This window comes from Mytilus galloprovincialis, chromosome 12 (assembly GCF_965363235.1).
Source record: "Mytilus galloprovincialis chromosome 12, xbMytGall1.hap1.1, whole genome shotgun sequence".
NCBI classification, from domain to species: domain Eukaryota; kingdom Metazoa; phylum Mollusca; class Bivalvia; order Mytilida; family Mytilidae; genus Mytilus; species Mytilus galloprovincialis.
The window spans coordinates 5,308,574-5,333,289 of record NC_134849.1 but is presented as its reverse complement, the minus strand read 5'-3'; the positions used below and the strand labels follow the sequence as shown (position 1 = coordinate 5,333,289).

The 24,716-nt window shown below is 30.7% G+C and overlaps 1 protein-coding gene across 7 annotated transcripts in view; it reads left to right on the top strand.

Annotated features, from left to right (window-relative positions):
* Nucleotides 1–1,424: 1,424 nt before the first annotated feature.
* The window catches only part of LOC143054322 (uncharacterized), a 55,090-nt gene continuing 31,798 nt past the window's right edge, over nt 1,425–24,716 (top strand). For 3 of the 7 annotated variants that reach the window (XM_076227287.1, XM_076227286.1, XM_076227285.1), the window contains exons 1-16: nt 1,425–1,931; nt 2,374–2,454; nt 2,914–3,021; nt 4,744–4,851; nt 6,515–6,622; nt 8,317–8,424; nt 8,545–8,652; nt 10,315–10,422; nt 14,083–14,190; nt 14,312–14,419; nt 16,083–16,190; nt 18,336–18,443; nt 18,565–18,672; nt 20,342–20,449; nt 22,121–22,228; nt 23,144–23,232. In XM_076227287.1, coding sequence (XP_076083402.1) covers nt 1,625–1,931; nt 2,374–2,454; nt 2,914–3,021; nt 4,744–4,851; nt 6,515–6,622; nt 8,317–8,424; nt 8,545–8,652; nt 10,315–10,422; nt 14,083–14,190; nt 14,312–14,419; nt 16,083–16,190; nt 18,336–18,443; nt 18,565–18,672; nt 20,342–20,449; nt 22,121–22,228; nt 23,144–23,232 — 1,881 coding nt within the window. In that variant the 5' untranslated portion in view covers nt 1,425–1,624. The remainder of the gene's footprint in view (nt 1,932–2,373; nt 2,455–2,913; nt 3,022–4,743; nt 4,852–6,514; nt 6,623–8,316; nt 8,425–8,544; nt 8,653–10,314; nt 10,423–14,082; nt 14,191–14,311; nt 14,420–16,082; nt 16,191–18,335; nt 18,444–18,564; nt 18,673–20,341; nt 20,450–22,120; nt 22,229–23,143; nt 23,233–24,716) is intronic. The other 4 variants (XM_076227291.1, XM_076227290.1, XM_076227289.1 and 1 more) reach the window with 4 other exon arrangements.

Here is a 24,716-nt window from a genome sequence, read left to right as displayed (position 1 = left end):
CAATTTCAGAAAGAATCGGAAAACATTATCAATGTAATAAATGCTATAAATGTATTTAAAAGTAAGTAAAATTGGATAATGGTTTTATTTTTTGTGATATAAATTATGATGATTTATCAAATGTGTTCAATAATGTTTTGATCATTTTGTTAATATATCTGATTTGTTTATTGATTGTTGGTGTTTTAACGCCACTTTTAAGCGCCAGTTTTTATTTGTGGAGTAAGCCGGAATGCCCGGAGAATACCACCGATCGCGATCTCCGAAGGAAAAACTGACAATCCCAGTCACTTAAGATTGAAGTCGAGTGCACCCGCACGAGAGGGGTTCGAACTCACAACATCATTGTTGACTGGCTACAATTACAGAAGTAGAACAAATTAGCCCACTTGACCGTCAAAGCCCCTCAATATATCTGAAAATGATGTCATACATATTAGAAGTTCCAGAACCAAAAAAAGACGTTTTGGATATTCTTTGTAGTTTCTTTTGGCCATAAATTTAGCTCCTCAAATCTTCAAGTATATATTCATATTTGGCATTCATTTATTTTTAGTTCGACCGTTCTTGGTAACGTTAAAAAGAAAAACATCATTCCAGACAATCCGCAAAAGTTATTTTAATTTATTAATAAAACTGCCTGAACATAGCGATATTTGAAAGGAGATGACTAAGATGACATATCGTGTGTGATGGTATGATTCTTCACTCTTAACGAAAGGGATTGTGCTTGATTTTTATACGATGAAGACATAATCTTTCAATCAGTTTGATTGAGGTTTGTAGCTTGCATGTCAGTAACTGCTATAGTTGTCATATGTTAACATGGTTAATTTATGTATCATTATCATTCTGCTTTGTTGTTTCTTCTGTTACATATTCTGGGATCAGGGCTTTTTTTAAAACTGATTTTATTGTGCGAATTGCTGTGTGTTTGTTTATTCTAAGTTTGCTAGAGGTACCAGGGGAGGGTTGATATTTCACAAAACAAGTTTAACCCCGCATAAAGTCAGGAGCCTCTGGCCTTGTAAGATAGACTTGTATATTATTTTAAAGTTTAGTTCATTTGTTTGTTTTGGAATTAAGTGTTACGTCCATTTTCACTGAGCGAGTACACGTTTCCGATGAGGGGACCAGCTGAAACCCGACTCCTGGTGCGGGATTTTCTCGCTGTGTTGAAGAAAAATGGTGGCCTTGGGCTATTTTCTCCTCTTTGGTCGGTTTGTTGTTTCTTTGACACATTCTCCATTTTCATTCTCCATTTTATATAGGGGATGTTGTATGATGTCCAATGAGAAAAAAAAAATCAAGGATGGATCGAATCACGTTTACGATAAAAAAAAAATGACGTATTTCCTTTGAGTCTGCATCATACTATTGGGGTTGATGCACTTTGCCTTGTTTTGTATTATTCGTTGCATACGTATTTCCGTGTTTTCTCTTAACTGTATACGTATTTCCGTTTTTTCTCTTATACGTATTCTTATAATTAAGACCCTCATTTAAATCCTCGTACAATTGGAAATTTAACACTCAGTTAAATCGTTCAAAGGTTGATATTTATTTGATACATATTTTTTCAATTCTTTATGTATTATTGAAGTATTTGTTCATAACAAGAAAAATGACAACCGACGGACATGTAGCGTATTTTACACGTACTAATGATCCTCAACATAAACAGGATATAATAGCATTCCAAGATAGGGGAACCTTAAATGAATACGGATTATTCAAAGAAAGTGACCATAAATTGCCAGATGATCAATCTGACAAAACTTGGCAGTTCCAGGACATCAAAGATATGCAAACCAGTAGAAATAGGTGGAGATTTGGAACGGTATTGTTTATACTAACAACAGTTTTGTGTTTGGTGGTTACAATTTATTTTGCTACAGCATCAAGACCTAACAAAAGTGAAAATGCACATGGTAAGTCAAATATGATATTCAATAGTCTATTTTTTCAACTATATATGCAACAACGAATCGTTCACTCTTTCCAACACACAATGATGGTTCTTCTTGTTGATCATCTTTGTTTTCATGCACTGCATTAACACTGTGAAAATGAGTCTATTGTTTCAGTTTTTGTTGTTTTTGACAAAATATAAGAACTTCGAATCCTTAATGCTAATATACAAGACAAACCAGGATAAATTAATGTAAATATTGAAGTTGAACAGGTCAGGGTAATGTGTATCAACATACGAAGGACTCATTAAACTTCTTTATTCGCAAATAGAGATAATTAAAAGATTGCCTTATCATTGTTGATTAAGGTTTGTTCACAAAAGCAAATTCCTAGACTGGTAACTTTTATAACTATTCACAAATGTACGAATTCTAAAATTTATTAATTATCTTATTTAAGGACACTTAAATTTACAACGAAAGACGGAAAATCTCACCAAGATAAAAGGATTTACAGAGACAAAAGGTTATACAACTAAAGGTATAATATGAATAATAAAGTACGTAATATTGAGATTCGAACATCGTCAAATAAGTCATCTTCAATGTATATCAGCTTAAATTAGGCCTTTATTTGTTTTCTTTCTGATTCATCGTTTCAGATGTACTAGAATCAAATACATTCTGAGAAATATCTTTATAGGCATTCACCAAATCGCTGTAATTAGTTCATTACGCAATAAAAAAATGAAAATTCCACCAATGACGTAATATTATTTTCAATTTGAGGTACGAACAATGCCGTTACCAAATTCTTTTTTAGATTAAAAAACGGCTTAATTGCTTCGTATTCTATCATAGAGATGGTTTTTATGGTTTTATATACAGTAGAATTGACCAGAATGTTTACAGTATTTTTTAAAATTCTTATTTTTTTATGTTTAAAATATTATAGTCTATCAATTACTTTTTATATAAATAATGCATTGTTTTATTACAGAAGATGCATGCGTTAGTTCTCCATGTTTAAATGGAGGAACTTGTATAACAGCCGGACGTAGCTACTATTGTATATGTCCAGAAGGTATCACGGGATATAAATGTGCAGGTAATAAATATTTAAACCTACGGTGATTTTTCCGGCATAAGAGCAAAAATTGAAAAATGAGTTTTCGGACAGACTTTCAAAAGTAAAAAAATAAATAAGATTTGAAATTTTACAAACCATATTTTAAATTTATATCAACAATATGTGTTGTTAAACAATACTTTGTTTTCAATCGTTTAAATTTTATTTAACGTGATTGTCAAATTTGAAATATTAGACAAATTTTACATTTTTACCCCGAAAATTATACAAATAAGCAGTAAATTATTCTGAATCCTTCATGAATGAACCGTATCTTAGAGGTAGAAATCTGGAAAATCGTAATGATCAATCATCTATAAATTTATAATTCTATTGATGTCAATATTTATATAAAATTCATTCAAAAACATTACTTCATGCTATATAGAGTATGTCGATAAGTTTTTATATCCATACTGAAACACTTGAATTCAGCCTTCTTTTAGACGGGTAAGTCCCTTATCGTAAGATTCATTCGAATGGTGTGCCGAAATATGGTCAATTTGATGATTTACTCTTTTTCCAATAATTATAAAGATGTTTTTCTTTGGTGACTGATATTTCCTAATTTCTAATTATTTTTATCTATTTTTAATCTAGTTATGTATATTGACTCTCAAAATATTGACTGAAACTAAAAAGTAAGCAAAAATAATTGTATTAGTATATCTATTTAGTATTTTCGAAATTCTCCTATAAAAGAGAGGCGAAAGATACCAAAGGGACGTTTAATTGGCTAATTATGTATTACTTATATATGCTATGTGCATAGTTGATACATATTTAGACTAATTTGCCCGATGAAAGATTAGATCACAAACAGGGTTAACACACCCTTACTTGTACTTAAGTGCAAATATCATTATTCCCTTTAGAAAATACAAATATAATATTTTCGGTTAATTGTAGACAATAAAATACTTGTGGAGATCAATCTTTAAACGTCTGCTATATGAAAATGTTAAACGATAGATGCATACTATATGATATAAGTAATATGTATAGTTATATTTCACAACTACGATACAAGTGGTAATTTCCAACATGATTATGTTACCACTTAGGTATAACAGTTTAATACTTAAAGTTATCAACATTCTTCGTAAGACTGTTGTCTTATTAAGTGCTGTCTAATTGCCTCAAGTGTTTATGTGGATCATACAGAAACAGTAACAAACAACTTGATTCATTAATTTCATCCTCATGACATGAAATAAGAATAAGCAGACGTAGCTGTACGTTATAAATGCTCTGACATAGCCTCGAAAACGGTTGAGTGGAACAACTCATATATTTATTTGAAAATTCATCAGTTTTATATGCATCTCCGGATAGACCCAAAGGCTACAATTTTCATAAAACATTTTTTAAGTTCACTGGCATAAATTAATATGAGTAGTTGTACGCATAACGAAAAACAAACTCTTCTTAACATTTTTTTCTGTTGTCCAACGACTGTCTGTACTATAGAATTATTGGCATTCATTTAGAAAATCCGCCTGACATCGTACTTACGTTAAGACATTCTAAACGATCTGAATCTTGTTATTGATATTAAGGTATGTATTAAAACCTATACAATATAATCTTCTACACATTATGTAACATAAACTAATTATGCTCTTTCTTATTATTATAAGGACACTATGCCCCATTCCCTAAATCCAAAAAAATGTACGATGTTTTATATTATCTTTACAGTAACTCCATGTACAAGTTCACCCTGCTTAAACAATGGAGAATGTAAAGTAGAAAATGATACATACCAATGCGATTGTACTGTTGGTTTTAATGGACCTGAATGTCAAGGTGAATGTATATATTTAAATATATTGCATATAAAACGAAACTTCTAAATGTAATAGGCCCGTTGTTTAGCTTTGATCTGAATCTCAAGGCAGATACTGGTGGACTCTATGCATGCACAATTAAATTTTTTTCTTGATGACCATTTTCTACATTTGAAAATGCCTTTACCAAGTCAGGAATATAACAGTTCTTGTCCATTCGTTTTTGATGCGTTTTGTATTTTAATTTTGCCATGTCATTATGGACTTTCGAAATTGATTTTCTTCTAAGTTCAGTATTTTTGTGATTTTAATTTTTATCTGAAGAGTTAAGTTAGATATGATTAGAAGTTGATATAAAACACAAAATGACATCTTTTTCTTTCATTGTCATTCTGAATAAACAAACTGTAATGATTTAAGATGGTATAAGTAGAAGAATGTAGTATACACGATGATGTTTTATACCTGGTTTTCGAGATATATTAAAAGTAGATATTAATTGCCTTCCTCTAGCTAACATATAGGTATAGCATAGTGCATGTTTCGCTTTTTTGTTTTCTGAATAGAAAAATAGTTCGGATTAAAACATGAGACAAATGGGCACACACATATATTTCAAATAATGTCTGAAGTAGGTGCTTATATAAAGTGAGAATGAATGAATGCACAAACGGAAACAATAAATTAAGACAACATTAATTTAGTTTACAGATTTTTGAATCTCGTAAATATATTAGGAAGAAGCATATCAAGGTAACGCACAGAAACTGAGGAAACTGCTTTTACCGGTTGCGTCGACAAGGAAAGCGTATTATTTTATTCATGCATCAACCGCTATTCGATCTCACATTCAGTTACTGTGTCCATATAGTCAATAGTAAACAATTCGTGAAATAATCAGATGAGATTTCTATGCTAGTATCTTAAGGATGTTTTTGAATTTTTGTCAGATTTTCGAAATCCTCTGGTTTTATCCATTTGAATGCCTTAAAAACTTTGCCCATGGACCCCCATTTTTCTTTTTATAAATCTTTTACATGTATAATTATCAGCTATTTGTAAAAGTCTTATAAAATCCTATTTATTTTTTATTAGTTTTTGAGAACTTTAACTGGTCAATAATAAAGCCATGAAAAGTCAAGAGAGAACTTTTCCCGCCAAAATTTCAATGGCTAATATCTCGAAAACAAGCTGCGAAGCACATTGACCCCTATATTTTGTTTGCTTTTTTATTCCTCAATTAATCCCCTATAAATATATACTAGTTTTATGGAAAGTTATTTATTTTGAAACTGAGCAGCGAAATTCCTTTAATCCAAGATCACGAAAACAAGTTGTAAATGTATTTATACACCGACAGATCGTATCGGTCAACACTTTCTTTTAAATCCGGTTAAAAATAAAGATTTGTTGTCGATTAGTGTCAACTGATACTGCGATAGAAATCATTGAAATGATGAATATTATTTATTAGGATTATATAAATTTATGACACAATAACAAGGTAATGTTTTTCTTATTTGAGCACATTTTGTATAATAGACTTCGTTGTACCTACTTTGGTGTATGCCGCATAATTACTGTTCAAATTGTTTGAAGAGATGTTACGGTAAAATATTTAATGTGTATATTTTGAATTTAAACATGAAAATATCTACTGACTAATGTTGGTTTTTCTTTAGAAACACCGTGCTCTGTGGAACCTTGCTTTTACAATGGAACGTGTACAGTCCTTGGGAGTTCATTCAATTGTACATGTACGGAGGGATATAACGGATCAAGATGTGAAGGTTGTTGAACTATGTTATAGTGTCGTACACGATTTAGTAGGGTAGAGGAATCAGACCTGCAAATGATTAAATTTATTTAAATGTTAAAAAAACCTGGTCATTTATGTCTGATTTGTTTTTTGTTAAGTCACACAAGCTCGCGTACACGTGCGTTCCATATATTGTAATGTCTCCTTTTAATTTATTTGCAAAGGCTCAAAACGCAGAATTGTGATATTTTTTATTTTTAAACTGCCAATCAAACATTTCACACATTTTGTGTCATTGATGAAAATAAAACGAACTCGTCAAGAGTCAAGTAATATGGTCTATTGAAGTAATGTATATGTGTTAGTAAAGATAAATTATAATTTAGCTTATTAATGAGAATTTACTGCCATTGAGATTAGGAAGTTATCAAAGTCAAATTATGACACATCAAATTTAAGATCTTTGATTGGGGTCCATATTTTCCTATCATGAATGTTATAGGACAATTTTTACACCTTTATTCTTTAATCTGATACCCATAAAGTATAAGATAATATTTCTTATTTATATTCTAATAAAAATGAACAAATACATGTATCGAAGAAATTTAGTAAGCTAAAGACAAAATCATCACTTAAATTGTTAATCCTCAAACAAGGATAATTCTATAATTTCGTTAGCAATTTTAACTTCAGATCTAGAATTGCCATCCCTGTGTTATAAATAACTATTTTTATGTTGTCCAATAAAGCATATTGACTAAAATACATGTTAAGGTGAAAAATATAAATATGTTATCCACTCGATTTGCCCAAGATTCAATATCAATGACCAGTAGAAATTAAAAAAAAGTGTTTGGGTAAATTAGAAAAAAACATTTTTTTGTAAATACTTCAAGCTAAAATTCAGAAAACCAATATTTCGTTTTGTTTACCATTAGGGTGTCTAAAACAATAGGAGGATTAATTTTAGGCGTAAGAATCAACAGATTTATTAACCTCATGCTCTAATATTGCTTTTTTAATCAAGAAATAATGCACGAATACACTGATAAATAGAAAAATCATATACCTCTAAAAATCTACTCTATTTGTTCAATGAAATTGTCAAAAAGTGCGTTTAAGTGATCCTTGTTAAATCAATCATCGATTTTCTTTTTATAATGTCACGACGACACAATACACGTGCTCAAGTTGAGTAGGGTCAAAGTCTTGATAATAGGTCATTCAAAGAGGAAAACTATATATTTTGTTTCATGATGTTCATATTTTTACTATAGGTCCAGCTTTTTACAAACTTGTTACACCAATGACCAATGAGAAAGATTTCTCTTATTAATGTTTTTTTTTCCTCTTAAAATTATAAGATTATATTGATATTTCTATATTTTTATATTGGTTCCTGTAATTCTCGCTTGGAAAAAGATATATACCAATTAGTACGATCTATATTATAAACACTTGGAATGAAGAAATTACCATTGATAACCATTAACCATGGACCGCCAATACATACTCTTCCTGGTATGTATCGAAAAAGCATAATTTTGAATTTTCAGCATGAGTTCCGAATTTGAAATGGTATATTAATATAAACCAAGACCCATTTTAAAATCTGCTACTTACTACTTACTAATTGCCTTAGAAAAAAAATTGTAATCCGAATAGATCACTGTATTATGATATTATGATTCCACTTCATTGCTTCTATTTTCTTTTTTACAGTCACGCCATGCTCCAGTTCACCATGTTTAAATGGCGGAACATGCACACCAACCGGAAGTAGTTTTATTTGTTCCTGTGCAACTGGATACTTTGGAAATCAATGTCAAGGTCTGTTATGCCGGAATGTTTTATCAATAACTAATTATGCTCTTTCTTATTATTATAAGGACACTATGCCCCATTCCCTAAATCCAAAAAAATGTACGATGTTTTATATTATCTTTACAGTAACTCCATGTACAAGTTCACCCTGCTTAAACAATGGAGAATGTAAAGTAGAAAATGATACATACCAATGCGATTGTACTGTTGGTTTTAATGGACCTGAATGTCAAGGTGAATGTACATATTTAAATATATTGCATATAAAACGAAACTTCTAAATGTAATAGGCCAGTTGTTTAGCTTTGATCTGAATCTCAAGGCAGATACTGGTGGACTCTATGCATGCACAATTAATTTTTTTTCTTGATGACCATTTTCTACATCTGAAAATGCCTTTACCAAGTCAGGAATATGACAGTTCTTGTCCATTCGTTTTTGATGCGTTTTGTATTTTAATTTTGCCATGTCATTATGGACTTTCCAAATTGATTTTCCTCTAAGTTCAGTATTTTTGTGATTTTACTTTTTATCTGAAGAGTTAAGTTAGATATGATTAGAAGTTGATATAAAACACAAAATGACATCTTTTTCTTTCATTGTCATTCTGAATAAACACACTGTAATGAGTTAAGATGGTATAAGTAGAAGAATGTAGTATACACGATGATGTGTTATACCTGGTTTTCGAGATATATTAAAAGTAGATATTTATTGCCTTCCTCTAGCTAACATATAGGTATAGCATAGTGCATGTTTCGCTTTTTTGTTTTCTGAATAGAAAAATAGTTCGGATTAAAACATGAGACAAATGGGCACACACATATATTTCAGATAATGTCTGAAGTAGGTGCTTATATTAAGTGAGAATGAATGAATGCACAAACGGAAACAATAAATTAAGACAACATTAATTTAGTTTACAGATTTTTGAATCTCGTAAATATATTAGGAAGAAGCATATCAAGGTAACGCACAGAAACTGAGGAAACTGCTTTTACCGGTTGCGTCGACAAGGAAAGCGTAAAATGTTATTCCTGCATCAACCGCTATTCGATCTCACATTCAGTTAATGTGTCCATATAGTCAATAGTAAACAATTCGTGAAATAATCAGATGAGATTTCTATGCTAATATCTTAAGGATGTTTTTGAATTTTGTCAGATTTTCGAAATCCTCTGGTTTTATCCATTTGAATGCCTTAAAAACTTTGCCCATGGACCCCCATTTTTCTTTTTATAAATCTTTCACATGTATAATTATCAGCTATTTGTAAAAGTCTTATAAAATCCTATTTATTTTTTATTAGTTTTTGAGAACTTTAACTGGTCAATAATAAAGCTATGAAAAGTCAAGAGAGAACTTTTCCCGCCAAAATTCCAATGGCTAATATCTCGAAAACAAGCTGCGAAGCACATTGACCCCTATATTTTGTTTGCTTTTTTATTCCTCAATTAATCCCCTATAAATATATACTAGTTTTAAGGAAAGTTATTTATTTTGAAATTGAGCAGCGAAATTCCTTTAATCCAAGATCACGAAAACAAGTTGTAAATGTATTTATACACCGACAGATCGTATCGGTCAACACTTTCTTTTAAATCCGGTTAAAAATAAAGATTTGTTGTCGATTAGTGTCAACTGATACTGCGATAGAAATCATTGAAATGATGAATATTATTTATTAGGATTATATAAATTTATGACACAATAACAAGGTAATGTTTTTCTTATTTGAGCACATTTTGTATAATAGACTTCGTTGTACTTACTTTGGTGTATGCCGCATAATTACTGTTCAAATTGTTTGAAGAGATGTTACGGTAAAATATTTAATGTGTATATTTTGAATTTAGACATGAAAATATCTACTGACTGATGTTGGTTTTTCTTTAGAAACACCGTGCTCTGTGGAACCTTGCTTTTACAATGGAACGTGTACAGTCCTTGGGAGTTCATTCAATTGTGCATGTACGGAGGGATATAACGGATCAAGATGTGAAGGTTGTTGAACTATGTTATAGTGTCGTACACGATTTAGTGGGGTAGAGGAATCAGACCTGCAAATGATTAAATTTATTTAAATGTTAAAAAAACCTGGTCATTTATGTCTGATTTGTTTTTTGTTAAGTCACACAAGCTCGCGTACACGTGCGTTCGATATATTGTAATGTCTCCTTTTAATTTATTTGCAAAGGCTCAAAACACAGAATTGTGTTATTTTTTATTTTTAAACTGCCAATCAAACATTTCACACATTTTGTGTCATTGATGAAAATAAAACGAACTCGTCAAGAGTCAAGTAATATGGTCTATTGAAGTAATGTATATGTGTTAGTAAAGATAAATTATAATTTAGCTTATTAATGAGAATTTACTGCCATTGAGATTAGGAAGTTATCAAAGTCAAATTATGACACATCAAATTTAAGATCTTTGATTGGGGTCCATATTTTCCTATCATGAATGTTATAGGACAATTTTTACACCTTTATTCTTTAATCTGATACCCATAAAGTATAAGATAATATTTCTTATTTATATTCTAATAAAAATGAACAAATACATGTATCGAAGAAATTTAGTAAGCTAAAGACAAAATCATCACTTAAATTGTTAATCCTCAAACAAGGATAATTCTATAATTTCGTTAGCAATTTTAACTTCAGATCTAGAATTGCCATCCCTGTGTTATAAATAACTATTTTTATGTTGTCCAATAAAGCATATTGACTAAAATACATGTTAAGGTGAAAAATATAAATATGTTATCAACTCGATTTGCCCAAGATTCAATATCAATGACCAGTAGAAATTAAAAAAAAAGTGTTTGGGTAAATTAGAAAAAAACATTTTTTTGTAAATACTTCAAGCTAAAATTCAGAAGACCAATATTTCCTTTTGTTTACCATTAGGGTGTCTAAAACAATAGGAGGATTAATTTTAGGCGTAAGAATCAACAGATTTATTAACCTCATGCTCTAATATTGCTTTTTTAATCAAGAAATAATGCACGAATACACTGATAAATAGAAAAATCATATACCTCTAAACTTCTACTCTATTTGTTCAATGAAATTGTCAAAAAGTGCGTTTAAGTGATCCTTGTTAAATCAATCATCGATTTTCTTTTTATAATGTCACGACGACACAATACACGTGCTCAAGTTGAGTAGGGTCAAAGTCTTGATAATATGTCATTCAAAGAGGAAGACTATATATTTTGTTTCATGATGTTCATATTTTTACTATAGGTCCAGCTTTCAGGGGCGGATCCAGGATTTCCAGTTAGGGGGGCGCAAAGTTTTATGTTCGCCGAGAGGAGCGAGGCGAAATTTTTTTGGAGGTTTCTTTAGGTAAAACTATTGACATATTCTTCTAAAGGGGTGAAATGTAGATAACTCGAACTATTGTGTGGTAAAATTAGCGAGAAATTAAATTTTCAAGCTGAAACTGCCTTAATCCACACCTGACAACAATCTACAGATAGACGGGCGGACAGACGGACGGAAAGTGAGACGAGACAGATCACAATTGATCACCTGACCAATATATTTTTCAAACGAAAATTTCTACTTTTATCAGCGATTTTTAATTGTCCTTTCATACTATCTGTTTTTTACTTTTTTGATTTTCGGAGGTCGTGCCAGACTTCACTGTGTTCGCCACAAACAACTAAAATCAGAATGAGATGCATTTACGCAGTTATATTTATTTTCTTGGAATCCCAAGCATACAATAATACGGTACAGAATTCGGCTAAATATTTAGGTTGCAAGTGAGAAATAAATGATATATATAGACACAGAGAAACAAATTGATAAACTAACCTTTCGCTTGAAACAGTATTTCTATCTTTCATTAGGGATATTATAAAAGAATCTCACTGTTTTCTTGACCGTGTCATTATGAAATTGTGAAAGTGAGTAAGGGATGTTTTGGAACTTCGATTATCAAACAAATTTATTATAAAAACCGCAAATACAATGTAACATTTGTTTTTACTTTAACTGTTAAAAACCTATTAGATAAGATAAGATAAGATAAGATAAGAATTTTATTAATCTAATCAAGAACCCATAAAGGGCATCATTTTACAACACAATATGATTGGAAAAAGCAAAACAGAAAACTAATACATACTTTAACGTTATGAACAGGATCAGAGCCTAACACAACATGTGTTTTATATAACTATTATATTAAATCTTATAACAATAAAATACTAAATTACTTCATATATTTTGTTTACATCTGGATCTTATTTCTAACCCTTTAATAATGTAATTTCCTAGGCACATGAGAGTTGGTAAATGCTCATTTGTGAACAGCCAGAAATATTTCTTATCATTAGGTAGTTCTTTAAAATTAGTACAAAAATTTATAACTTTATCAAATAATAATTTTCTCTGTTCATCATATAATGGACAATTTACTGTAAAATGGGTCTCATCTTCAATAGAATTTGATCCATGTGATAAGCAGTGATGACATAGACGTTGAGTTCTCTCTATGTATTTTTTATTATATCTATCTTTCTCAATTTTAAGATCATGAGCACTTATTCTCATTTTACATATAGCTCTTCTTATACTAAAATCTTTAATTGATAAATAGGCCTCCTTTACAAAGTCAGTCTTGAGGTTGAAATAATTCTCTAATTTACTATTACCTTGTGATAAGGTTTCAGATCTTTTGACCAACCAAAATGTTTTGAAACTATTACAAAGTTTACATTTTACAAATTTAATTAATTTATTGAGCTTTGTATCTAAATTTTGTATATCAAGTGATTGAAGTACATATTTCATAGATGAATACCAACAATTAATGTTTTCTGCATCTAAAATTTTATTACAAACATAAGCATCATAAAGTAACCCTGTGTCCAACTTCTTAAGCCTGTGTACATATTTAACCATAGATATAATGACAGAAAAATAAAGAGGAAATCTTTATATTTATATTATATGATATTTGTCATCAAACGTAGCTCCGCGTTTGACACCTTCCTTTGAAGTTATTTATAGAACTTTAATAAAGCGTAGGTCATTTGATTAATCACCTTGATTCTGTTAAACTCACTGTTTTATATACTTTGAATGTTAAAAAAGATTGAATAGTCTCTTCTGATAATTAAATATGTTGAAGTCAACCCATGCTTTGCAAATTTTAGGGGGGGGGGGGGCGCACCCCCGCCACGCCCCCGCCTAAATCCGCCCCTGGCTTTTTACAAACTTGTTACACCAATGACCAATGAGAAAGATTTCTCTTATTGATGTTTTTTTTCCCTCTTATTATTAGAAGATTATATTGATATTTCTATATTTTTATATTGGTTCCTGTAATTCTCGCTTGGAAAAAGATATATACCAATAAGTACGATCTATATTATAAACACTTCGAATGGAGAAATTACCATTGACAACCATAAACCATGGACCGCCAATACATACTCTTCCTGGTATGTATCGAAAAAGCATAATTTTGAATTTTCAGCATGAGTTCCGAATTTGAAATGGTATATTAATATTAACCAAGACCCATTTTAAAATCTGCTACTTACTACTTACTAATTGCCTTAGAAAAAAATTGTAATCCGAATAGATCACTGTATTATGATATTATGATTCCACTTCATTGCGTCTATTTTCTTTTTTACAGTCACGCCATGCTCCAGTTCACCATGTTTAAATGGCGGAACATGCACACCAACCGGAAGTAGTTTTATTTGTTCCTGTGCAACTGGATACTTTGGAAATCAATGTCAAGGTCTGTTATGCCGGAACGTTTTATCAATAACTAATTATGCTCTTTCTTATTATTATAAGGACACTATGCCCCATTCCCTAAATCCAAAAAAAATGTACGATGTTTTATATTATCTTTACAGTAACTCCATGTACAAGTTCACCCTGCTTAAACAATGGAGAATGTAAAGTAGAAAATGATACATACCAATGCGATTGTACTGTTGGTTTTAATGGACCTGAATGTCAAGGTGAATGTATATATTTAAATATATTGCATATAAAACGAAACTTCTAAATGTAATAGGCCCGTTGTTTAGCTTTGATCTGAATCTCAAGGCAGATACTGGTGGACTCTATGCATGCACAATTAAATTTTTTTCTTGATGACCATTTTCTACATCTGAAAATGCCTTTACCAAGTCAGGAATATGACAGTTCTTGTCCATTCGTTTTTGATGCGTTTTGTATTTTAATTTTGCCATGTCATTATGGACTTTCCAAATTGATTTTCCTCTAAGTTCAGTATTTTTGTGATTTTACTTTTTATCTGAAGAGTTAAGTTAGATATGATTAGAAGTTGATATAAAACACAAAATGACATCTTTTTCTTTCATTGTCATTCTGAATAAACAAACTGTAATGATTTAAGATGGTATAAGTAGAAGAATGTAGTATACACGATGATGTGTTATACCTGGTTTTCGAGATATATTAAAAGTAGATATTTATTGCCTTCCTCTAGCTAACATATAGGTATAGCATAGTGCATGTTTCGCTTTTTTGTTTTCTGAATAGAAAAATAGTTCGGATTAAAACATGAGACAAATGGGCACACACATTTATTTCAAATAATGTCTGAAGTAGGTGCTTATATAAAGTGAGAATGAATGAATGCACAAACGGAAACAATGAATTAAGACAACATTAATTTAGTTTACAGATTTTTGAATCTCGTAAATATATTAGGAAGAAGCATATCAAGGTAACGCACAGAAACTGAGGAAACTGCTTTTACCGGTTGCGTCGACAAGGAAAGCGTAAAATGTTATTCATGCATCAACCGCTATTCGATCTCACATTCAGTTAATGTGTCCATATAGTCAATAGTAAACAATTCGTGAAATAATCAGATGAGATTTCTATGCTAGTATCTTAAGGATGTTTTTGAATTTTTGTCAGATTTTCGAAATCCTCTGGTTTTATCCATTTGAATGCCTTAAAAACTTTGCCCATGGACCCCCATTTTTCTTTTTATAAATCTTTTACATGTATAATTATCAGCTATTTGTAAAAGTCTTATAAAATCCTATTTATTTTTTATTAGTTTTTGAGAACTTTAACTGGTCAATAATAAAGCTATGAAAAGTCAAGAGAGAACTTTTCCCGCCAAAATTCCAATGGCTAATATCTCGAAAACAAGCTGCGAAGCACATTGACCCCTATATTTTGTTTGCTTTTTTATTCCTCAATTAATCCCCTATAAATATATACTAGTTTTATGGAAAGTTATTTATTTTGAAACTGAGCAGCGAAATTCCTTTAATCCAAGATTACGAAAACAAGTTGTAAATGTATTTATACACCGACAGATCGTATCGGTCAACACTTTCTTTTAAATCCGGTTAAAAATAAAGATTTGTTGTCGATTAGTGTCAACTGATACTGCGATAGAAATCATTGAAATGATGAATATTATTTATTAGGATTATATAAATTTATGACACAATAACAAGGTAATGTTTTTCTTATTTGAGCACATTTTGTATAATAGACTTCGTTGTACCTACTTTGGTGTATGCCGCATAATTACTGTTCAAATTGTTTGAAGAGATGTTACGGTAAAATATTTAATGTGTATATTTTGAATTTAGACATGAAAATATCTACTGACTAATGTTGGTTTTTCTTTAGAAACACCGTGCTCTGTGGAACCTTGCTTTTACAATGGAACGTGTACAGTCCTTGGGAGTTCATTCAATTGTGCATGTACGGAGGGATATAACGGATCAAGATGTGAAGGTTGTTGAACTATGTTATAGTGTCGTACACGATTTAGTGGGGTAGAGGAATCATACCTGCAAATGATTAAATTTATTTAAATGTTAAAAAAACCTGGTCATTTATGTCTGATTTGTTTTTTGTTAAGTCACACAAGCTCGCGTACACGTGCGTTCGATATATTGTAATGTCTCCTTTTAATTTATTTGCAAAGGCTCAAAACGCAGAATTGTGTTATTTTTTATTTTTAAACTGCCAATCAAACATTTCACACATTTTGTGTCATTGATGAAAATAAAACGAACTCGTCAAGAGTCAAGTAATATGGTCTATTGAAGTAATGTATATTTGTTAGTAAAGATAAATTATAATTTAGCTTATTAATGAGAATTTACTGCCATTGAGATTAGGAAGTTATCAAAGTCAAATTATGACACATCAAATTTAAGATCTTTGATTGGGGTCCATATTTTCCTTTCATGAATGTTATAGGACAATTTTTACACCTTTATTCTTTAATCTGATACCCATAAAGTATAAGATAATATTTCTTATTTATATTCTAATAAAAATGAACAAATACATGTATCGAAGAAATTTAGTAAGCTAAAGACAAAATCATCACTTAAATTGTTAATCCTCAAACAAGGATAATTCTATAATTTCGTTAGCAATTTTAACTTCAGATCTAGAATTGCCATCCCTGTGTTATAAATAACTATTATTATGTTGTCCAATAAAGCATATTGACTATAGGTTGCATTTCTGTAAATATTGACAATGCAATTTCCCATAGGAACTCCTTTTACGGCTAAAACTGTACCACTTTTACTATGAAGTTTTGAAAAAAATCTTATCCTAGAATTGAAAGTTCATATGCACCACAATTTTTTTCAAAGGTCAAAATATAGGGCTGTGCGGCATATTTTCAACGTTTATATGCCCTGAACTTCTCAGAGTTTAAACTTACACTAATTTTCTTAACTACCCCTACCTCGAATGAAAGGTTACCACAGATTTCAATGTAAACAATATGCACGTGTTTATTTACTGGTAACATTCCCAAGTTCTGTCTCTGCGATATGGAACACAGAGAGCATAACTGGGAACCAGTATGTAAACAAAATTAATTTTCTATGAATATTCTATTACTCCCCAAAAGAGGCGTGTTTTGAGAAACAGCTGTATTTACTAAGTGCAACCTATAATACATGTTAACGTGAAAAATATAAATATGTTATCAACTCGATTTGCCCAAGATTCAATATCAATGACCAGTAGAAATTAAAAAAAAAGAGTTTGGGTAAATTAGAAAAAAACATTTCTTTGTAAATACTTCAAGCTAAAATTCAGAAGACCAATATTTCCTTTTGTTTACCATTAGGGTGTCTAAAACAATAGGAGGATTAATTTTAGGCGTAAGAATCAACAGATTTATTAACCTCATGCTCTAATATTGCTTTTTTATCAAGAAATAATGCACGAATACACTGATAAATAGAAAAATCATATACCTCTAAACTTCTACTCTATTTGTTCAATGAAATTGTCAAAAAGTGCGTTTAAGTGATCCTTGTTAAATCAATCATCGATTTTCTTTTTATAATGTCACGACGACACAATACACGTGCTCAAGTTGAGTAGGGTCAAAGTCTTGATAATAGGTCATTCAAAGAGGAAAACTATATATTTTGTTTCATGATGTTCATATTTTTACTATAGGTCCAGCTTTTTACAAACTTGTTACACCAATGACCAATGAGAAAGATTTCTCTTATTGATGTTTTTTTTCCTCTTATTATTATAAGATTATATTGATATTTCTATATTTTTATATTGGTTCCTGTAATTCACGCTTGGAAAAAGATATTATACCAATAAGTACGATCTATATTATAAACACTTGGAATGGAGAAATTACCATTGATAACCATTAACCATGGACTGCCAATACACACTCTTCCTGGTATGTATCGAAAAAGCATAATTTTGAATTTTCAGCATGAGTTCCGAATTTGAAATGGTATATTAATATAAACCAAGACCCATTTTAAAATCTGCTACTTACTACTTACTAATTGCCTTAGAAAAAAATTGTTATCCGAATAGATCACTGTATTATGATATTATGATTCCACTTCATTGCTTCTATTTTCTTTTTTACAGTCACGCCATGCTCCAGTTCACCATGTTTAAATGGCGGAACATGCACACCAACCGGAAGTAGTTTTATTTGTTCCTGCGCAACTGGATACTTTGGAAATCAATGTCAAGGTCTGTTATGCCGGAACGTTTTATCAATAACTAATTATGCTCTTTCTTATTATTATAAGGACACTATGCCCCATTCCCTAAATCCAAAAAAAATGTACGATGTTTTATATTATCTTTACAGTAACTCCATGTACAAGTTCACCCTGCTTAAACAATGGAGAATGTAAAGTAGAAAATGATACATACCAATGCGATTGTACTGTTGGTTTTAATGGACCTGAATGTCAAGGTGAATGTATATATTTAAATATATTGCATATAAAACGAAACTTCTAAATGTAATAGGCCCGTTGTTTAGCTTTGATCTGAATCTCAAGGCAGATACTGGTGGACTCTATGCATGCACAATTAAATTTTTTTCTTGATGACCATTTTCTACATCTGAAAATGCCTTTACCAAGTCTGGAATATGACAGTTCTTGTCCATTCGTTTTTGATGCGTTTTGTATTTTAATTTTGCCATGTCATTATGGACTTTCCAAATTGATTTTCCTCTAAGTTCAGTATTTTTGTGATTTTACTTTTTATCTGAAGAGTTAAGTTAGATATGATTAGAAGTTGATATAAAACACAAAATGACATCTTTTTCTTTCATTGTCATTCTGAATAAACAAACTGTAATGATTTAAGATGGTATAAGTAGAAGAATGTAGTATACACGATGATGTGTTATACCTGGTTTTCGAGATATATTAAAAGTAGATATTTATTGCCTTCCTCTAACTAACATATAGGTATAGCATAGTGCATGTTTCGCTTTTTTGTTTTCTGAATAGAAAAATAGTTCGGATTAAAACATGAGACAAATGGGCACACACATATATTTCAAATAATGTCTGAAGTAGGTGCTTATATAAAGTGAGAATGAATGAATGCACAAACGGAAACAATAAATTAAGACAACATTAATTTAGTTTACAGATTTTTGAATCTCGTAAATATATTAGGAAGAAGCATATCTAGGTAACGCACAGAAACTGAGGAAACTGCTTTTACCGGTTGCGTCGACAAGGAAAGCATCAAATGTTATTCATGCATCAACCGCTATTCGATCTCACATTCAGTTAATGTGTCCATATAGTCAATAGTAAACAATTCGTGAAATAATCAGATGAGATTTCTATGCTAGTATCTTAAGGATGTTTTTGAATTTTTGTCAGATTTTCGAAATCCTCTGGTTTTATCCATTTGAATGCCTTAAAAACTTTGCCCATGGACCCCCATTTTTCTTTTTATAAATCTTTTACATGTATAATTATCAGCTATTTGTAAAAGTCTTATAAAATCCTATTTATTTTTTATTAGTTTTTGAGAACTTTAACTGGTCAATAATAAAGCTATGAAAAGTCAAGAGAGAACTTTTCCCGCCAAAATTCCAATGGCTAATATCTCCAAAACAAGCTGCGAAGCACATTGACCCCTATATTTTGTTTGCTTTTTTATTCCTCAATTAATCCCCTATAAATATATACTAGTTTTATGGAAAGTTATTTATTTTGAAACTGAGCAGCGAAATTCCTTTAATCCAAGATCACGAAAACAAGTTGTAAATGTATTTATACACCGACAGATCGTATCGGTCAACACTTTCTTTTAAATCCGGTTAAAAATAAAGATTTGTTGTAGATTAGTGTCAACTGATACTGCGATAGAAATCATTGAAATGATGAATATTATTTATTAGGATTATATAAATTTATGACACAATAACAACTTCAAGGTAATGTTTTTCTTATTTGAGCACATTTTGTATAATAGACTTCGTTGTACCTACTTTGGTGTATGCCGCATAATTACTGTTCAAATTGTTTGAAGAGATGTTACGGTAAAATATTTAATGTGTATATTTTGAATTTAAACATGAAAATATCTACTGACTAATGTTGGTTTTTCTTTAGAAACACCGTGCTCTGTGGAACCTTGCTTTTACAATGGAACGTGTACAGTCCTTGGGAGTTCATTCAATTGTGCATGTACGGAGGGATATAACGGATCAAGATGTGAAGGTTGTTGAACTATGTTATAGTGTCGTACACGATTTAGTGGGGTAGAGGAATCAGACCTGCAAATGATTAAATGTATTTAAATGTTAAAAAACCTGGTCATTTATGTCTGATTTGTTTTTTGTTAAGTCACACAAGCTCGCGTACACGTGCGTTCCATATATTGTAATGTCTCCTTTTAATTTATTTGCAAAGGCTCAAAACGCAGAATTGTGTTATTTTTTATTTTTAAACTGCCAATCAAACATTTCACACATTTTGTGTCATTGATGAAAATAAAACGAACTCGTCAAGAGTCAAGTAATATGGTCTATTGAAGTAATGTATATGTGTTAGTAAAGATAAATTATAATTTAGCTTATTAATGAGAATTTACTGCCATTGAGATTAGGAAGTTATCAAAGTCAAATTATGACACATCAAATTTAAGATCTTTGATTGGGGTCCATATTTTCCTATCATGAATGTTATAGGACAATTTTTACACCTTTATTCTTTAATCTGATACCCATAAAGTATAAGATAATATTTCTTATTTATATTCTAATAAAAATGAACAAATACATGTATCGAAGAAATTTAGTAAGCTAAAGACAAAATCATCACTTAAATTGTTAATCCTCAAACAAGAATAATTCTATAATTTCGTTAGCAATTTTAACTTCAGATCTAGAATTGCCATCCCTGTGTTATAAATAACTATTTTTATGTTGTCCAATAAAGCATATAGACTAAAATACATGTTAAGGTGAAAAATATAAATATGTTATCAACTCGATTTGCCCAAGATTCAATATCAATGACCAGTAGAAATTAAAAAAAAAAGTGTTTGGGTAAATTAGAAAAAAATATTTTTTTGTAAATACTTCAAGCTAAAATTCAGAAGACCAATATTTCCTTTTGTTTACCATTAGGGTGTCTAAAACAATAGGAGGATTAATTTTAGGCGTAAGAATTTACAGATTTATTAATCTCATGCTCTAATATTGCTTTTTTAATCAAGAAATAATGCACGAATACACTGATAAATAGAAAAATCATATACCTCTAAACTTCTACTCTATTTGTTCAATGAAATTGTCAAAAAGTGCGTTTAAGTGATCCTTGTTAAATCAATCATCGATTTTCTTTTTATAATGTCACGACGACACAATACACGTGCTCAAGTTGAGTAGGGTCAAAGTCTTGATAATAGGTCATCCAAAGAGGAAGACTATATATTTTGTTTCATGATGTTCATATTTTTACTATAGGTCCAGCTTTTTACAAACTTGTTACACCAATGACCAATGAGAAAGATTTGTCTTATTGATGTTTTTTTTCCTCTTATTATTATAAGATTATATTGGTTCCTGTAATTCTCTCTTGGAAAAAGATATATACCAATTAGTACGATCTATATTATAAACACTTGGAATGAAGAAATTACCATTGATAACCATTAACCATGGACCGCCAATACACACTCTTCCTGGTATGTATCGAAAAAGCATAATTTTGAATTTTCAGCATGAGTTCCGAATTTGAAATGGTATATTAATATAAACCAAGACCCATTTTAAAATCTGCTACTTACTACTTACTAATTGCCTTAGAAAAAAAATGTTATCCGAATAGATCACTGTATTATGATATTATGATTCCACTTCATTGCTTCTATTTTCTTTTTTACAGTCACGCCATGCGCCAGTTCACCATGTTTAAATGGCGGAACATGCACACCAACCGGAAGTAGTTTTATTTGTTCCTGTGCAACTGGATACTTTGGAAATCAATGTCAAGGTCTGTTATGCCGGAATGTTTTATCAATATTTTGGTCAGAAGTGCGGTTTATTTAATTCATGATGGATAAAATATACAAACTTAAAATTTAAAAGAAAAGGAATCAGAAAACTACAACTTCAATTTTGGGTTTAATTGGGTCCTTTTTTTTTTGACATGACACTGTTTTAATAAAAAGTAAATAACAACAATTGGTAGTGTCTACAAGTATAAGGTTAATAATTTGTGTATGTATACAAAGTTATAAATAATTCACAAAAGATTCCAGTAATTACAAATTATAAAATGAGGGACGAAAGATATCAGAGGGACAGTCAAACTCATAAATCGAAATAAACTGACAACACCATGACCATGAAAAAGACAAACAGACAAACAATAGTATACATGACACAACGTAGAAAACTAAAGAATAAGCAACACGAACCCCACCAACAACTAGGGGTGGTCTCAGGTGCTCCGGAAGGGTAAGCAGATCCTGCTCTACATGTGGCACCCGTCGTGTTGCTCATGTTATTCCAAATCCGGTAAATAGTATAATTCGGCGTAAATAGGATTCGAATGGCAATGAATACCATAACTTAAATAATTAAAACAAGCAAAGAAAGAACAATAAAAAAGAAACTATTTAGGAACCTAACGATTGAACATGACGAAATAAACATAAATAACAAATAAAATTAAGAATGGAAATGGGAAATGTTTCAAAAAGACAACAAATCGACAATATAGAAGAGGGCATACACACAACAAATAAACCCCGCACATGGATCCAGTTTTCAACTTCACTATTTTAGTAACATAGATGTTTAAAATTCGTCTCCACGGACGCTGCCCAAACTAAATTCACTTCCTTTCTGAATCCATCGATAATAATATCATTTAATTTTGATATCTATGAATTACATTTTACAGTTCAACGATCTTGCAAATACGGCTGGAAGATGCATGAAGACAAATGTTATTACTTCAGCAGTAGCAACAAGAATTGGAGAGGTGCCAAGGTTGGGAATATCTATACATTAAGAACATGTTTCTCGTTTTTTTATAGATTGGTTTTCCCGTTTGAATGGTTTTACACTAGTAATTTGGGGCCCTTTATAGCTTGTTGTTCGGTGTGAGCCAAGGCTTTGTATTAAAGCCGTACATTGACCTATAATTGTTTACTTTTATAAATTGTTATTTGGATGGAGAGTTGTCTCATTGGCACTCACACCACATCTTCCTATTTATATGTAACATTATTTTTTTATAGTACTTTACGTACTTTGATTTACGTTTGTTGAGTTACTTCCCTTTGGTATCAGTCTGATATGATTTATGTAAACCCCATATATTATTTGTATCATTATTCGTGTGGAATACAAATGAACACGTTGCCTCTTTGTTTGTCATTCTTATTATCGCCATACGGCCCCAGTGAATATTACAGAACATACAAATAGTCATTTGAAAGTAGTATGTACCATAATAGTTTTATACGATTTTCTATATTGCACCAAACAATAATTAATTTATACTGGAAATTAGTAACTGATTTATGAATTCTGGTTGCAACAAACATATGAAAACAATACAAACATAAATTGTGTTCATATTTTAAATTTTTTGAACATTCAAGAAACCGCCATTGCTAAGCAACTTAAATTATTCATTGATTCCTAAATGCATATGTCGAATCTTACCATTTTACATTTTTTTTTGTCTGTTTGTCTTTTTGAGGCATTGCATTTATCGTGATTGTTCAACATTGGTAAGCAAGGTATTATCAAAAGTTTTCATACACTTGACTGGTGTAGTCACCTGAGATTACCCCTAGTTTTTGGCGGGGTTCGAGTTGTTTATTCTTTATCTTTATGTTGTGTCATGTGTACTATTGTTTGTCTGTTTGTCCTTTTAATTTTAAGCCATAACGTTGCCAGTTTATTTTCGATATATGAGTTTGACTGTCCCTCTGGTATATTTCGTCCATCGTTTCCGATCCCAATATTCAGTATGTTACACATATACCAATACAAAGGGAGAACGTATGGCTATTAGCTAATACCTGGAACGTAGTACCGGGAATCAGGATACCAGACACTTGACATAGGTTACCTTTTTTCTTTTAAAATCTAATAGAATCTTAAAGAGAATTTGATAAGGTTTTTAAATATTACCTTTAAAACTTTAATTATGAAAATTATAAAATGAAAATAAGGGGTTAGTGTACAAAACTTAAAATGCACTTAATGAATAACAGCAACAGTAGAATACAGCTCTTTAATAGTCAGAAATCGATAAAGTGAAAACAAATCTGGGTCACAAAACCAAAACCGAGGAAAACACATCAACTATAAGAGAAAAAACTGAGAAAACAGAAACATTGTGCTGCATCAAATCAACGCCGACATACATAGAACCGGACTATGTGATAACAACTGCCATATTCCTGACCTGGCACATGTGTACTGGAATAAAATGGTGAATCACCGTTAAACCTGGATTT